Source organism: Lepidothrix coronata, unplaced genomic scaffold (assembly GCF_001604755.1).
Source record: "Lepidothrix coronata isolate B3197 unplaced genomic scaffold, Lepidothrix_coronata-1.0 Scaffold32, whole genome shotgun sequence".
NCBI lineage: Eukaryota > Metazoa > Chordata > Aves > Passeriformes > Pipridae > Lepidothrix > Lepidothrix coronata.
In genome coordinates this window covers 5,085,037-5,102,933 of record NW_016690212.1, presented here as the reverse complement: position 1 = coordinate 5,102,933, position 17,897 = coordinate 5,085,037, and the positions used below count along the sequence as shown (strand labels likewise).

Below are 17,897 nucleotides of genomic sequence, written 5' to 3'. Positions count from 1 at the left end.
TGCCCTTTGCTTCCCTCACGGGCAGGAAACCGGCGGCGGCTCCGTCCCTCGGGCGCGCGGCCGCGCCTGCGCACCGGCACCGCGCGGCGCTGACGCGGCGGGGGCGGCGCCGCGGCCGCGGGGACCCGGCGAGGGGCTCCGGGCTGAGGCACCCCCGGGCTGAGGCACCCCCGGCTCTGCTCGCCCTGCCGCACCCCCGGCTGTCCCTGCGGCACCCCCGGTTGTCCTGGCCCTGCGGCACCGGCCTGCGAGGGGAAGCGTCGCCCTGGGGCCCGGCGCCCGCGGCGGGGGAGGAAGGGCTCGGCGACTCGTAGCCCGGAGCCCGCGGAGCCCTCGGTCGATCCTTGGAACCGCCCGGCCCTCTGGCCAAGGTGGGTGCACAGCCGCGGGCCTCAGCGGGGAGGGAGTGGGAGGGATGCTCCCGGCGTCCTGTTCCTCTCCTGTATCCCTGTCCTTTCCTCTAGTAAGAAGAGAGCGCCGCTCGGTTAGTTGTTTTCTGGGGTATTTTTTTTTTTTTAATTGCTGCAAACAATGCTCTGTTGTCTTTATTCACTTCTTCCTCAGCAGCACCGGTGGTCTCCCAGTTTGTCCTTGCTGGTGCTCTCTATTGCCTCTCTAACTCTGGCTCATCAACTGCACATCAACTTTCCTGTTGTCAGTTTAATAGAGTTTGTAGCTTAATTAAAGCCTTAATTAAAGCAGATAAAGTGCAAATGTATAGATTTTATTTTTAAATACTGTTTTGGAAGTGATACTAGAAAGTAGAGAATTGGACTAGCCAAACACTCATCACTGTTGCGTTTTGAGAGGATGATCACGCACAGTGGAACAATGTCAGGTTTTCTCTGGATGGTGCCAAATGTGTAGATCATAAGTGCCTCTTATGTTATACTGTGTGGGTTTTTTAAAGAAATATTTGTTATGCTTTTACTTTCCAGATCATTGTAAGACCCGCATGGACACTTTGCTAATAATATGTCAGTCATCAGTTGATATCTTTGAAACATCCTAAATGGTGTGAAAGGGTAGAGCAGAATGTTATCTTCCTTTGTATTTTAAAAAAAACATTTTGCCAGTGCTTTTCGTTAGGTTTTCTATATTATATATGTGGGAACTACATGTATATTGAATTATTTTTAATATATTTTACACTTTTGGGGACGAAAGAAATTAACAGGCATAGTTCTCTTCAGTAATTGATGTATAATAACTCACCGATTGCCTTGTGTGAGCAAGGTTTTATCAGATCTCAGTTAAGACTTAAGCCAGCAAATTATAGCACTTAAAGCAGTATATTTCGTGAATTTCTTACTTAAGTTTCAGGTTAAATTGAACTGTCCAGCTGAGTTTTCTGTCCTCAATAGATCAATATTTGTTTGTGCTTACTTGTGGCTAATTAGAGATTGTATACTCAGTATTGCAGAGAAGGAAAACATGGCAAGCGTTGCTGTTAGAAAGAAAGAAGCCACTAGAGATCTAGATCATTGTGATATCCCTTACTATGTTTCTGAATTTGTGGAAAGAGAAGTTGGAAATGACTATGATTCCCTGAGGAACCTAGACAACCTGATTGATAAGCTATCTGAAAACAAAAAGCAGTTAGAAGAACAGGTAAGCATCTTTCTTTTTCATTTTTTTTCTTCTTCTGAATATGCTGATGACTCATGACTGATTACATATATTTAACTAAATGAAATGTGTTAGTATTTCAAATGGTACTACTCTGCACAGTGCAGTGTTTTTATGTCAGCCTTAATATTTGTCTGTGAATATAGGTACTTACAGTTTCATCAGAAGTCCCTAAAAGAATTCAGAATGCCTTAAAGAATGCAGAAGATTCTAAAAAGTCTCTGAGTCGGCTTCTAGAGGAAGAAACTCTTCTGTCTGATTCGATCAATGCCCACTTACTGAAAGCTCAGCCATGGATGGAGGATCTTGATGTACTGATCAGTCAGGTAGAAGAGATTGAGCGACACCTGGCCTATCTCAAATGGATTTCTCGAATAGAAGAGTTGAGGTAAAGTTTCTGAGTACTGTATATGTGTTCCAAGACTGGTAACCTAGTTTATCCCATCATTAAAATATTTTAGATTCAAGAAAGTTTTGTCTTTGTTTTTCAATAAACAAATTATTATTTTCTGTTATCTTTAATGAATATTTGGCCTTGACTTTTCTTGTATTTTACAGTGATAGCATCCAGCAATATCTGATGACCAACAATGTTCCAGAGGCAGCCAGTACTCTGGCATTCATGGCAGAACTGGATATTAAACTTCAGGAGTCATCTTGTTCTCATCTGCTTGAATTTGTGAGATCCACTGTTAAATTCTGGCATAAAATTCTTAAGGACAAACTGACAAGGTAAGAGAAGCACTGTGACTCCCTGGTCTTGGCCTGGTGCTGTGGGTTGGTGTTGAAGTGCTTGCTGTGTGTTGCAGTGACTTCGAGGAGGTGCTGACACAGCTCCGCTGGCCCTTCGTGGGGCCGCCCCAGTCTCAGGCCTTTGGCCTTGCTGCTCCAGCCAACACTCCCGACGTGTACAGCAACTTGGAGATGCTGTTTTGTCAGCTTCTGAAACTGCAGACCTCGTATCCTTTTAAACAGTTGTGGTGTACTTTGGTAAGAATAAACGTTAGAGGTGCGCATTCTCGAGGATAATTATTTAAAATGTTGTTCTCCCTAAAGACGGAAGGTAATTTGAATTTGCATTACTTTGTACTACCATTAGAATATTGTGGGGGGTTGTTTTGTCCTTTAGAAAGTGCCAAGCGCCAGAGTTGCCGTTTTTCACAGTAGCAACATTTTAACTTCAAGTCATCAGATCTAGTGATCTCATGGTAGGTGACAGTTCAGGTTTCATGAGGATCTGGTCTTACACACTTTGGTACAGTTACACAGTTTTACTTTAGTAAAAATAAATGGTGATACGTGTTTTATTTTACACAGTCCATTTCCTTTATAGCCTTATTTGAAATCAGCCTTAGTAACTTTAATATGTCCCACCCCAGAAGGAAAAGAGGGAAGACTTAAGATACGTGTCTTGGAAGGAGACTTTGCAAAAAGGGGAGACTACAGGAGGATTTTCATTGTGCAGCAATAGTAGTCTGCCTTTGTGGTTACTCAGAAGGCACTGCTGCTCATTCCGTTCCTGGTTTTTGTGAATTAAATAAAGCACAGCTAACCATTTTTTGTGACCGTGGATGTTTTTTGTTTGTTTGTTTGTTTTGTTTTGTTTTTGTAATCATGGAGTGGGAAGCTGCAAGGCACTGTATACAACCCTGAGTTGGTAACAATTCTGGTTTGGCAGACTGGGTCACTTAAATCAGTTATGTGAAAATGGAAAATCATGTCTTGCATTTATTCATTCCATTTCATTCATTATTGCATTTATTTATCCTCCTTTAACCAATATGGATAAGCATGTCGCTTGGACAGTCACTGTGTTTGGTTCTGACAATGGTGGTTTGCTGTGTTCTTTCTTTTTAATTACATCTTTCCTAAATCAAACTGACTTAAGGGACTTGTATTGTCATTGAATAAATAATCCTTAGAGGCCCAAGTTATGTTAAATATTATATAAAGTGGAATATTTTCAGTATCTTTGAGGAATTGTATTGATTTCATAATAGTGCCTTCAGCCAGTGAGGTAGAACTAAGCAGTGTTGATTTTTATAAGCCCATTCTATTGAAATTATGATATTGAGAGAATAGCACACTTAAATTCATCCTTGACTGTCAAACTTAGAGATGAGCTGTTAACCAAGCCTAAACAATTGCCAGAAAAGTACTCTCTACCCCCCTCACCACCCATTGTCCTTCCAATACAGATCATGCTGAATCCTCTTCAGAAAAGATTCAAGTATCATTTCACTGGAAATAAACAAACCAATGTTCTAAACAAGGTATGGGAGAAGGTGGTTTGATATTTCTAAATAGCTTTTTTAAACAACAGAGAGACTGCTGTATTTACATTGTATAGGTTTCACAGTTTTCTTTCTGAAATCAAGATTCTTCAAAACTGTGCAGTGCCTATATGTATGGACAGACATGGAGATAGCACCTGGAGACCTTTCAGAGGCACAGGCATTTTCTCTGGGCTAGATGATATTTTTCCTTTGACCGGATCCTTTTCGTTGTACTGAGAAATAAAGACCACACAGAAGAACAAGAGGAAGTATATCAAGCAGAAAAGAGGCTCTCATCAGTGAGAAAGCTGTAGAGAAGGGAAAAATAAAAATGGAGCTTTTGTTTGAGAAGAAACAGAATATTTAGTACATTTAAGACAATGCAAATCCAGAAATATTTCTTTGATAATACTTTTATAAGAATCAGGGGTCAGCGAAACAGAATGAGAGACTTGTGTGACCTGAGATCAAGAGAAGGCAGGGGGAGAGAGTGGTATTTTTAGAAATTTGTCCTAAGATACTAGTAGCACTTGAATAAATGTTGTTTGGATGCATTTAATAGTTTGTTTTCTTTTTTTAAATAAGCCTGAGTGGTATTTAACGCAAGTACTTATGTGGATTGGAAATCATGCAAAGTTCCTTGATGACAAAATCCAGCCAATACTGGACAAGGTGGGATCTTCACTGAATGCTGGGGTAAGCACTGTCATGGTTTCATGTATGTGAATATCTAAGTCAGCTTCTGATAGATATTTGTGTAATCTCATTTCCACTGATTTCAGTATTTGGTGAGACTTCATCTAGTAGCAGTTTGTTGTGTACATGTTTACACAGGTTAATACTTCCTATCTCTGACATTTTATTAACTTTCTTTTCTTTCAAAAGCTTGAATTCTCTCGTGCCCTAGTAATGCTGATTTTGGAGAAGTTGGCTGCTGATATTCCCTGCCTGTTGTATGACGATACGCTCTTTTGTCACCTTGTGGATGAGGTACTTCTATTTGAGAGAGAGTTATACAGCGTTCATGGTTATCTCAGCAGCTTTCCCAGTTGCATGCATATTCTGTCAGAAGAATCCTGCTTCCAAAGGTGGCTAACGGTGGAAAAAAAATGTAAGACTTCCAATGGATTTTGTTGGCCTTTATATTGCACAATCAGAAAGTATGTGTACAACTTGCACAACTGGCCTTCTCAAATAGCATAAATCACCTGGACAGGGCTACTACAGAAAACATTCGTATTTTTATACTCTGTGATTATTCTGAATAAAAATTGATTAGGCTCTAATAGTGCTTCTGTAGTTTGCAGGACTCTTGCCCCCTAAGCTGTATGGAATCAAGTGGGCTTATTTTTAGACAGATGTTATGTGTGTGCAGGCAAGGGTGAACTTTTAATTGATATAAGGGAAAGATATTGTTTTTGAGAAATGAGTAAGAAATATATTGGAAAGGAGCAAACCAACTACTAAAAATCCAAAGCAAACCCCCAGTCAACTCTGACATAGCTGTTAATGGCATTGTAAATACAGATACATTGAAACTGGTTTTGTATGAAGCCAGTTGCCAGTATTTTTTATAACCTGAAAATGCAAAATTTAACTTACTAGAGATAAGGCTTTTATGTTTATGTATTTTAGAGGGGCTTTTGTTAGAATTTTTTTAAAATGAAAAGCTTAATTTACAAGTTTTGTGCATCTCAGTTGCTCTTCAGAAAATGGACTCTATGCTTTCATCAGAGGCTGCATGGATATCACAGTACAAAGATATCACTGATGTAGATGAAATGAAAGTTCCAGACTGTGCTGAAACTTTTATGACTCTCTTGTTAGTTATAACAGGTAATTATATCTACGGGCATTGCTGTTGTTTTAATGAATAGTAAAAAAACCTTCACCGAACAGATTTCTTTACTAAATATTCATTGTCAGCAGTAGTCACCAAATAATGGTGCAAAGTTGTGATGTTTGCAGCTTATAAAAGCTTCCTGTTTGTTTTGTATTTTGGACACTAACACACACAAATAATCTTGAGCTAGTGACATGTTTGCAAAATAATAATTAAAAATACACATACATTGACTTGACAGAAGATAATTTGTTGCAATGCAGTAATAAATCAGACTGTTCCTTTTCAATCTGTGACAATTTAGAAGCTATTAAGTAACACCTGCTTTTTTGGAAGAGAACATAAGATCAAGTATGTTTTCGGGATATATATATTCAGTGGCTTTGTCTTCTTCTGTGTGAGGAGGCTTTAGGGGCCATGCTGGAGGGTGCAGTATAGCCACACATTGCTCGTTTCTTGGCATGTTTAGCTTTTGCATGAGTGGTTTCCCTGAGATTGTTGAAATGTCATTATTTTTAAATACTGTATAATGTCCTCACAGGTGTAAGGTGGTGCAGTAACATGACTTAATAGTTCTTTTTTCAGTGTTGGAAAACCTAAAGGCATTTTTTTATTAATGTCTTTCCAGACAGGTATAAGAATCTTCCAACAGCTTCCAGAAAACTTCAATTCCTGGGCCTACAGAAGGAGTTAGTTGATGATTTCAGGATACGATTAACTCAAGTGATGAAGGAAGAGACCAGAGCTTCCTTAGGATTCCGATACTGTGCAATCCTTAATGCTGTTAACTATATAGCAACAGTGTTGGCAGACTGGGCTGACAATGTAGTAAGTAATTATTCTACGAGAAAAAAAAACCCTAAACGTAGGCTTTGGATGTTTATTTCATAACAAACACTTTTTTTCAGTACTGTTTTAAGTGTATTCAGAAGATTTAATTACAGAAAAAATAGAATGAGATGTAAATTCAGATTTAATAGAAGATGTATAAACAAGGACAGATTATTGTTTGAGATCTAAGCTGTGTTAATTATAAACTTCCTAGGGAAATGCAAAGCAAGCCTGAGGAATGGAATAATCCAACAAAACAAAAAAAAAGTAGTCTCCTTTACATGCCTTTTTATTGTAAAAGACTCTTGAGTTTGGAGATCTCTGAACCACTGTTTACAGCCCCTGATGTTGGAGTGTAGGCAGTAGCCTCCAAATTCTTTTTGTCTTCACAGGAAGCTGTGGCTCTAGCAAGGGATAATCTTGACTTGATAGGACTGCAGCCTTCATGTGTATAACTGTATCTGCTACAGTGTCTTGATCTGCTTAAAAGCAAACCAAAATGTGGTAACCATTGTTGGTTACCACAATGTCACATTAAATGGACTCAGTCCATTTTCTTGCTGTTGTCAGCACAGCAAACTTATGATTTAATGAATGCTCATTTCTAAAAAATTACAATTAAAGTTTACTTTTGCAAATGTTCAAAAGTTCAAGGTAGATTTTTTTTTTTATAGCGTTCTGCATCAATCTTAAAACATCTTTTTAGTTTTTCTTTAGATCTGTTCCCATTACCTATCTGCTGTTGTATCTGGGAGCCATATCAGTTCCATCGCTAGAATTAAACCACTATGATTTGTTTTTCACTAAATCAGGACCACAGGGAAAGATAAGAAAGTGTTTTTAAAATCTTAAATTTTTAAGTTTATAAATGCGGCAGAAGAGCGTTCTCTAGAACTGTGCCTATCGAAGTACCAATGAAAAGTTCAAATGGCAAGATTACTTTTCTATAGCGTTCGTGCCTGGTTTTGTTTGCCTAGTTCTTCCTGCAGCTCCAGCAGGCCGAGCTGGAGGTTCGTGCAGAGAGTGACGCTGTCAGTCAGCTCCAGCTGGGGCAGCTGGCGTCCATGGAGAGCTCCGTCTTTGACGAGATGATCAACCTCCTGGAGCGCCTGAAGCACGACATGCTGACCCGCCAAGTCGATCATGTCTTCAGGGAGGTCAAAGATGCTGCAAAGCTGTACAAAAAAGAGAGGTGTTTGTCTGTTTAATCTCTTCCCATGTTACCATATTATTTCCTGTTAAAAATACTGAGGTAAATAAAGGCAGGAATAAATAATAGGCAGAATTTTTTTTCCTGAGTAGGAATGCTGCAGAGTAGTAAGTTTTGAAAAATTCTATTAATACTTACCTTAGAACTATTTTCATGATATGTTTTCTAAAGTAGTTCCACAATTAGTGGGTGCATTATCTTAAGAACCAAAAGAAGAATTCTGGATCACTCTAGTTTGGACGAGAATAATTTTATACATTGTGGTGTTAAAGATTTTATGCAAAATGGCCTGTAATGACTGTTCTGTCTTCACAGTCCCATAGAGCTTCTTGAATATTTCCTACAGAGTAGAATTTCTGAAGTACTTCATGAAAGGAATAGAATTTAATGATTTCCAGATTAGATGGGGTTTCCTGGAGTGACATGTTCAGAGATTTATAACTAAAGCATGAGTTTAATATTAAATGAAATTCAAACATAGCATTAGACTGATAACTTGTAGATTAGAAATGGAAAGGAGAACTGTCTCTGAACCATTGTAAATGGGTAAGATTTTTTTTTTTAAAGGATAATTTTAACTTCAGTTGTTGTAGTATGAATAATTTCATTATAATGACTTCAGTGCAATGGTTTCTTTCAGGTGGTTGTCTTTACCATCTCAGGCAGAGCAAGCAGTGATGTCTTTGTCGAGCACAGCCTGCCCCATGCTGCAGACCCTGCGGGACCGTTTGCTGCAACTGGAACAGCAGCTCTGTCACTCACTGTTCAAAATCTTCTGGCAAATGCTTGCAGAGAAAGTGGATCTATACATTTATCAGGAAGTAGGTATCAATGTGACCTGTGCAGTACCATGTAGTGTCAGTGACTGGCTTAAACAGCACCTCTTTGTGTTTGTAGATAATTATGGCAAATCATTTCAATGAAGGAGGAGCAGCACAACTTCAGTTTGACATGAGTAGAAATTTGTTCCCTTTATTTTCACACTACTGCAAGAGGCCAGAAAACTACTTCAAGCAGTAAGTAGGCTGCTTCTGATCTACTGGTATTTCAGAAGTGAGCGTCCAGATAACATGTGTGTTTTATGTAAGACCAAGATTTTTTCACAGTTAGTTTTGATCCACACTTAAAATGTGTGGATTGTTTATGCCTTTGATGTTTTCAACTAGGAAAGTTTTTACTCTGAAGCATGTACTCAGCAACAGATTGTGATGTGTTCTGGGGTATTTTGTGCAGTAAGGGTGTCTAGATACATTAACCTATGGAAGGAATATTAACTAGCACAGACTAGTGAAATGGGGGCCAAAGAAACTAATCAAAGATACAGTTACAACACAATAAACTTTACTGTTCGAAGAAAGACTGGTTTAAAATATGTTCCTGCTCAGAACTGCCTTGTGTAGCAGTCTAGTTGCTGTCATGGATGAGAATCTACTACCTCATTTGTGATTAGTCTGTTTTTACACAGCCCACAGTCTTCTGAAGAGTCCAGCATCAAACTCTTAGGCTAACTGGGGCAGAAATCTTAATATTTTTAAACCAACATGGAGCATGGAAGTTTTTGTTACACTTCAATTTGTGCACACAGTGATTATCTTATGTTATATTAATCTGCTTATATTGATCCATGTAACTTTTTCCTCTAGCATAAAAGAAGCCTGCATTATCCTGAATCTGAATGTTGGCTCTGCCTTGCTTCTGAAGGATGTCCTACAATCAGCCTCAGAAAATGAAACTTTAAATCCAAGCCAGCCCTCTGCAACAGCAGCACTAAATGAACTTGGAGTTTATAAACTGGCTCAAAAGGATGTTGAGATTCTTCTCAATTTGAGAGCTAATTGGCCAAATACAGGAAAATAAAGACTTACTCAGCAATGGTTAATATCTTGGTGTAGATTACTTATTCCAAACAAAACCAAAGCAAATATTTTTTAATATACTTGTGTCGTTTTTTTTCAATTCTGTATGCTGAACAACTGTTTTAATCTGATCTTATGCTTTATTCTACACATTTTTTAAAAAAAAATTCAAAGAAGGAGGGAATAAGTCACTTTGTTTTCTTCATTCATACTAATTAATTTTTTTTTCTGTATGAGAGTCTCTCCTAATTTTTTAAAAAGTTTCTCCTTAAAAATTGCATAAATAGTGTGTGGCAAGTTTAAAAACAGCACTTTACTTGGAGGTGCTGCCTACCTTTACCTGTGGACATTTATTGTAACTTGTTGAAGTTGCTTTTTCCTTAAAAAAACCCAAAACACAGCACAAGCCCCCAGAACAACTTAATTTTATTCAGTGGTAATGAGCCAGCTGGTAACAATCCTGTACTGTAAGCTGCAACCTGAAGGAGGAAACTCCAAACCACTATTTTAGTTACATAAGAGATCTCTTTTTTTTTTTTATTTTATTTTTTTTAAACCATCTAACTGTATTAAGAAAATCAATTCTCAAACAATATCCCTCCATTGCCTGGTAGACACGAACAAGTTCATTTGTCCTTTTCAGCTGATTGCTCATCTGAAGCAGGGGGAGACAAGAAAAAGAATGCTGCTTAAAATCAGCTATCCACAGCTGACAAGCCAGAAGAAAAACTGAGGAAGATGTCTAGTTTTCGTATATATTGCAGACCACTGCTCAAACTAATACACAGCCCAGCTCTCCAGCATCCTTTTCTTCCTAAGGCAGAAAAAGAAAACCTCTAATTAGATAACAGTGTGGATAATTAGTTCATTACCTTCAGTGACTGCAAGTTACTAAAAATTGTCCCTACAACTCTATCTTGACTATAAGAAATTATTAAAACTTGAGCTTATTTAATCTACAGCTGTAGTACCACCCCTGGCAAAGAAGACAACAGTGCCTCACTGTTTCACATTTCTAGATGAGTATTGGAACACCCTGGGCTGCCAGATGAGAGGGGCAGGTAAGGTGAGAGGTCTCCTGGGAGAAGATCCTGAAACTGAGCTGCTGGAGGAAAATGGAATATGGTTCATCTTATAGCAAGCTAAGCACGGTCAGGCAGTAACTGACCTTGTAAAATCTCAGATATCTCCTATGTGTATCCTCCCCTCCAAAAAAACAACTTTCAATTAAACTTACACTCCTTCCTTGAATACCTCCAGTGTGATATTTTCATCATCTCCAAGTTCCAGATCCTCAGTGCTCAGTCCCAAAGTTTTAAGAGCTAAAGTTAAGGTAAGAGAATGTCCTATGTGAGTTTTTGAAAGATGGATTTAACATCTTCATGTGACCTAGATCGAATAGAAGGCAAACATGTAATTTCACAACGTGTAATTTTTTTTTAACTTCCCACGTTCAAGGTTGTGCCTGGGCAGGTGTGCGGATAATTCTTAAGTATACAGATGTGTAACTCTGAAACTATTGTATTACTTCTGTGTAAACAAACGAGCAGCCCCGCGCAGCTTGGTGTGAGCTGGGGTTCAGGGGGGACGCACCTTCCCTGTACTGCACTGGCGTGATGTGGCCCTGGCCCAGCACATCCAGCAGGCTGAACATGGCCTCCACGTTGGCCTCGTCCATCAGGTCCGGGTACTCCCCCTCGGCCCGCCTGCCAGCCTTCACCCTTTCCAGCGCCTGGATCAGGAACTCGCGTGGCTTTTCTGCAACCAAGTCAGACCGGGGCACTCAGCCGGGGCACTCAGGCCGCGCTGCCCCGCTCGCCCCGCTCCCTCCCCCGCGGGCCGGAGCCGCACCGGGGCGGTGGAAGAGCAGCAGCGCTCCGAGGTGCTGCAGCAGCTCGGGGAGCCGGTGCCGCCGCAGGTACTCTCGGCTCTGCTCCTCGCCCGCCGCCATCCCGCGGGGCCGGGACACGGCGTGAGGCGGCACCGGGCCCGGCGGGGGCTGTGCGGGCTCGGGGCGGGCTCGGACGGGCAGAGGAGCTCCCACAGAACCGGGGCGCGGGGCCGGCGCTCCCTCAGGCAGCTCCGGCGGCGGGGCGGGAGGCGGCTCCGCCGAGGCCGGCGGGAAGCAAACACTGGTTTTCCTGGATGTCGTCACGGTACCACCGGAACAGACACTCCCCGCTGCCGGCGGAGTGAGGGCTTCGCGGTTGCGTTAGTTCGTGGGGAGAGCAAATTAGCGCGGTAGTTTTTTAATATGTACGCGGGTGTTCAGGGTCTGTTTAGTCTGGAGAAGACTGAGAGGGGATCTCGTCAATACATATAAATATCTCAAAGGTGGTGCCGAGAAGGTAGTGCCAGACTGTTTTCGGTGGTGCCCAGCGACAGGACGAGGAGCAATGGCCATAAACTGAAACACAAGAGTTCCACCCCAGCATGAGGGAGAACTTCATTTCATCGAGGATGGCAGAGCACTGAACAGGCTGCTCAGGAGGGTCATCGAGTGTCCCTCTCTGGAGACATTCCAAACCCACCTGGATGTGTTCCTGTGTCACCTGCTCCAGGTGACCCTGCTTTGGCAGGGGTTGGACGGGATGATCTCCAGAGGTCCCTTCCAATCCTGACAATTCAAGAGTAAGAGGATTACATTTAAAAATCATTATAGAGGCTTGCAGCACAGCCTGTGCAGAGAAGAGACATCATGGAAGCTCTTGATTGTACTAACCAGTGTGAATAGGAAAAAGATAATCAAGTGTCCAAAATCAAGCAAATCTACAATGGTATAAGCATTTGCCATCAAATAAAACCAGATGATAAATGAGCAAATATTAAAGAATGGTATTCCTGTGAAAAGTCTAGCCCTATAAATACTTAATTATTTGCCAGAACTAAAACATCTCAAGACATTATAGAATTCACTTTTTATTTTCTTAGATAAACTGGGAGAAAGGCAGGATCCAAAACTGCAGAGATTGTACAGCCAAGCCTTGTTTGTATTCACTAGTATTTTAAACTGATTATGCTGCGTGCTCCGAGTCTTGATTAGGGCTAGGGGAAGTGTAGGTTTCTAACAGTTACCTCCTATGACAACTACCTGGCATTGATGGAAACTTCCTTTTCCTAGGGAATACATTTCATAGTTACTGAATCCATTCCTGCATTTGATTTTTCTGTGCCTTTCAACAGAGTTTGCAAAGCATTAGCAAATTTTTTTAATGAAAAAGAGCTATGAGAGAAAGTGTAGATTGAGGTGTGGAGAAGTACAAACAAGAAATTCAGCAGCGAATAAATAAAGACATGGAAAATATTTTCTTAAAACGAGAACCTAAGGATAGAAAGATTGACAGGAGAGGAAGGAGCAAGTGAAAGCCTGATTGGTAGGTAGGTAGGTCAGTGTTTGGGGTAGGGAAAACAGCATTTGGCAAAGGATGTTTCTCCTTTAGTAGTCAACAAAAATAACCAGTATGAAACATGTATGTTGAAGGCTGAAATTTTAAGAATAAACACAGGAATTACAGATTTAAGTGTGTTTCTCTGAGGAATGGTTCAAAAATATCACTAAGCAGAGCAACCCTGATTTGATTTACAACTAGAAATATATATATTTTAAATTCTATTTCACTGTTGAGGAAGCACAATTTATTGCCTTGAAAAAAATGTTCTAATAATGAATCATGTATTTATTATTTAAGTAGTAAATTATTATCCTCAGTTCATATCATGATAGTATCAGCTATATATATGAATCCTAAAAGTATGAGACTTTAGGATAATTTTTCAGGAGCTCACATGGACTGTTCTAAGAGAAACTGAACTTTTGGTGACTGAGAAAAACAGGATTTGACAAACATTTGAGCGTATTCTGGTTCCATTGTAGCGATGCTACTAAATGAATTTTAATAAAGAACTAAATGACCAAATTATCTTCATGTGTTTAAAATGTCCTGGTTATATAAATTGAATTTGTTTGAAAGACTTAATACCTGTTGTGACAGAAACTGAGCCTTCTACAGAATATCGTTAGTAATTTAAGCCTTTTATCTAATTTAATAGGACTAAATAGACTACCTGGAATCTTATGGATTGTAATGAAGAGGAACAGGGACTGCAGGTCAGCTATGAAGCCTATTGCAGAAAAAGCATTTGTCTTGCAGGGGAAAACAGGCAGATGGACATGTTCTTCCAAAGGGGAGTGTCAGAAGACTAATGTCTAGGGCTGTGGGGAGAGACAGGAGCAATACAGATAGGAAAGGTCCGCCACATGCTTCCTGTGCACACAGCTGGTGAGAGCAGCTCCTTTAATGCTTTGCCTGCCTCTACTCCCCCTCAGCATGGACATCAGAAAGGACTCTGTGCTAGGGGGCATAGGGGGAGCTGCAGGGATTGGGTCCTGCCATTTCTGGAGCTGCTGTGGAACAGCTCCACTGCACCTTTCCTCTGTGTGTCCTCAAGGTGAGTTCCTTGCCAGGGGATTTTACACTATACATTTATGAAGGAAAGTGCTTAACTGCAGAAATAGTGAGCTTCTGGGTATTAATTATCTCAACAGCCAGAACCATTTTTTGGTTGTTTTTACTGCAGAATAATTTAGGTTGGAATGGTCCTTTGGAGATCATGTGGTCAACCCCCTTCCCTCCTCAAATTGTGCTAATTTCAAAGATAGTTCAGGTTGTTCACAGACTTGTAAAGTTTTTACTATCTCCAGGATGGAGATTCCACAACATTGTTTGGTCCCTGTTCCAGTGCTCGACTACATGACAAAGACTTTTTGCCTTGTCTCTTCAGAGACAATTATCAGAATTCCCCTTGCTCTGCCTTATCTCTGTTGCTTCTCGCCATTTTGTTCTGTACCATTAGAAGCGTCTGGCTCCATCCTTCCTACAGTCACACGTCTTGTAGCTGAAGGCAGCACTCAGATCCCTCTCTCCTTCTTAATCTTCTTCTTGTAACACGGAGCAAAACACTTTTTTTAAGCGTATCATTTTACTTGATATGCTCCAGCTACTGATCCTCCGTCAGCGCTCCACTTGGACTCACTTCAGTTCCCAAGCTGAGTCCTGCGTATCACAGGCCCAAATCAGACACGGTTCTGCAGATTCAGTCTCACGAGTGCCAAAACAGGGGTGACAATCCATTCCCTCCAACTGCTGCCTGTGTTTGTAAGACATGTAGATAGCAGTCAGACTGCTGAAGCTCAGGCTGTGTAGCGTTCAGTTCCCTTACTGACTCATGTTCAGCTTGTCCACCAGCCCCTTTTTCTGCAGAGTTGCTTTCTTGCCAGTAAGCACCCAGCTTGTTCCATGACATGGGGTTACGCCTCTCTCCCGTGTGTGGAGCTCTGTGTTTATCTTAGGTGAACCTACTGAGGTTCCTGCCAGCCCAATTTTCTAGCTTGTTGAGCTCCCTCTGAAGGACAGCCCTGGCCCTGCTGTATCAATCACCTCCCTGAAACCTCAACCCATCCCAATGCCTAGGATGGTAATGAAGCCCTTTGGCATTATCTGGCCCATTATTAACCCCTGAGGAATGTTACTAGTACCAACCAACAACCAGACTTCCAAGAGCCCATCTCACCCCTCTGAGCCCAGCTGCTGAGCTGATTTTCCAGCCACCTCATAGTTCCCACCTTGAGTCCAGCTCTCTCTAGTTTATTGTAAGAATACAAGAGCAGATAGTGTCAAAAGCCTTGCTAAGATCAGACAACATTCTCTGTTCAGTACCTGAGGGCAGTCATTTCATCACAGAGAGGAAGCAGGGTGGTCAGGCAAAGTTAGACCTTAGTAAATCCAAGTTGTCCAGGCATGGCTTCTAGGAGAGTTGTTCCATAATCTGCCTGGGCTGAGCAGCCTGTAGTTCCCTGGGTCTTTCTTGAAAAGGGACATTGCATTTGCCTTTTTCCAGTCCTTAGAACTCCTGTACCCTGTTTATGATCTTTCAAGGGTGAGAGCAGCCTTCTAATGGTATCAGCCTGCATCCTTGAAACAGGCCCAGCTTTTCCCATGGGCTGCTATAGATCCAGGGTAAGCAGTCCTTAACTCAGGCTTCCTCTTAGGCACCCAGACTCTGTCCAAAGCTCTGAGCACGGACCTGTCCACTTAAAACCTGAAGCAAAGGCAGCAACAAATGTACCCCAGTCATTTCCCTGTCCTCTGTCACCAGGTTACCTACCCCGTGTAGTGGGGGCCCACATTTTACTTACCCTTCCTTCCATGTTAATGTACTGAAAGTGTCCCTCACATCCCTCACGTACTCCAACTCCAGCTGAGCTTTGGCTTTCCTAGTTCTGTTCCAGCATGCCTAGGCAGTGTATTCCTCTAGGATAGCCCACCCCACTTCCACAGTCTGTGTACTTGCCTTTTGCATCTGCCTCCAGTCAGGAGCTCCCCCTTCAGCCATGCTGCCTTCTCCCATATCTGCTCAACTTCGGGCAGATCAGAATGGACTGTTCCTGTGCTCCAGCTGGCTCTCCTGGGCCCATCAGGGCACTCTTCTGTGTGATTCTGCCAACAAAATGTCTGTAGGAGACAAAGTCTGCTCTCCTAAATTCCAGGGTTGCAATTCAACTGTTTATCTTCCTCACTTCCCTCAGAATCTTAAGCTTTGCTATCTTGTACTCGCTGCTGCCAAGGCTGCCACCAGTGTCACTGTTCCCAGCAGCCCTTCCTTACGTGTGAGCAGCATGTCTAGCATAGCCCCACTTGGCTTGTTGAGCACTTCTGTCAGGAAATTGTCCTTGATGTACTACAGAAGGAGCCGGATCACTTGTGCCACCACCATGTTGCCACCCCAGTCCCCTCCACAAGAACAAGAGCCCACAGTTGTCGGGCTAAGCTGTGAATGTTGGCTTTATTTATTTTTTTTTCAATCAACTGCAAAATAAAGACTAAACCTGCCATTGGAAATCATTGTACTGGGAAAAAATAAATATCAGGAATTAGAAAAATATTTCTTGTTTCTGAGTCAAGGAAAAGTAAAAATGTGTCACAAAAAGGCTAGTTTAGTGTCAGGACACTTTGCTGTCTTACAGAACTGTCCACTTCCCAGCTGGCTGAAAACCCAAGAAACTCATTTCCTAGAACTACAGTGGGACTCCTGCTGAAGGCAAAGGGGAAAAAGAAGTTACTTTATCAGGAGCCTGCATTCTTTGAGTATAGTAGATTTGTCTGTTTAAGTGTGGCTCTGAGCCCATAGTTCTTAAGACCACAGATGCTTTTATTCTAGCAGTATGTGTAGAACTTACACCAAAAGGCCTTCACACCTGTGGCATTTTGTAAATATTCGTACAAGACAACTTTTCTGCAAAACTACTCCTGTGGTGTCATATCAACCACGTTGGCAACTGCTCCAAGTTAATCAAATCTAGATTCAATTTCAGAGGTAAATCTGCCAGGTTTGGGAAACCTGCAAAGGGCACAGCTGGATGTTGTGCACCATCTCAACCCTGAGATGAGCTCAGCTGGTCAGAGCATGGTGCTAATAACACCAAGGTCGTGGGTTTGATCCCTGCATGGGCCATTCACTTAAGAGTTGGACTCGATGTTCCTTGTGGGTCCCTTCCAACTCAGAATATTCTGTGACTCTGTGATCCCAAATCCCTACTCGTGTCCTTACTGGCAAATCAAGTTCTCCTGGATCATGACTATTATTGCTGGCAAACTTCCCCTAAAGCTTCTCCTCTCCCTTCTGTAGGGAGAGCAGATCACAGACTAGAGCTAAATATTTCTGGGTCAGTCATACACAACAGAAATCTTCCAAAAAAGAATCCAGCCTGTGTCATTCGTGGTGTATTACAAAATGAGAACATGAGTACATGTCCTGCCTGCCATGGATGCTCCAGCTGAAGGGCAAACAGAGACCTGCTGCTGAATGATCAGCTTTAGGTTTCTTCTACTTAGGAAAGTATCTTATAAAAGAGATCTGCACTTGTTTTGAGAAGTCACTCAGAACTACTAGAAGTCCTCAAGGAGCAAACAGCATAAAAATTTGCATGAAATAAACATTCTTGTGTTCCGAAGTCTGAATCTGTTGTATGACTCTCCTCCAAATATTTCCGGAATCAGTATTTGGCATTTTTTCCAATTGTGAATCCTGACAGATTTGGAAGAATAAAACAGATACTGGTTGCACACCGCAATGACTTTCTTCTAAAATAAATAGTTCTGTGGTAAAAACAGAAGCATAAAAACTAGAGTGCAATGAATAAAAAACTTACAGTGTGATCTGCCACCCTCTGAAATTGGTATTATTTAGAGCGT

General features: G+C 41.5%; 2 protein-coding genes across 2 annotated transcripts; one reads left to right on the top strand and one right to left on the bottom strand.

Annotated features, from left to right (window-relative positions):
* Positions 1-243: 243 nt before the first annotated feature.
* Positions 244-9,668, top strand: RINT1 (RAD50 interactor 1). The gene is made up of 14 exons (XM_017811555.1): positions 244-371; positions 1,416-1,611; positions 1,776-2,017; positions 2,188-2,361; positions 2,439-2,588; positions 3,746-3,902; positions 4,491-4,601; positions 4,791-5,016; positions 5,604-5,741; positions 6,377-6,576; positions 7,557-7,771; positions 8,430-8,610; positions 8,687-8,805; positions 9,433-9,668. Exons 2-14 carry the CDS (start codon positions 1,435-1,437, stop codon positions 9,644-9,646), a joined length of 2,304 nt encoding a protein of 767 aa, XP_017667044.1. The 5' UTR covers positions 244-371; positions 1,416-1,434; the 3' UTR covers positions 9,647-9,668.
* A 386-nt stretch (positions 9,669-10,054) lies between these two features.
* On the bottom strand, positions 10,055-11,643 carry LOC108495632 (EF-hand calcium-binding domain-containing protein 10-like). The gene is made up of 4 exons (XM_017811557.1): positions 11,497-11,643; positions 11,239-11,403; positions 10,883-10,967; positions 10,055-10,459 (listed from the first exon to the last, which is right to left on the bottom strand). The coding sequence occupies exons 1-4, from the start codon at positions 11,594-11,596 to the stop codon at positions 10,423-10,425; spliced, it is 387 nt and encodes a 128-aa protein (XP_017667046.1). The 5' UTR covers positions 11,597-11,643; the 3' UTR covers positions 10,055-10,422.
* Positions 11,644-17,897: the final 6,254 nt, after the last annotated feature.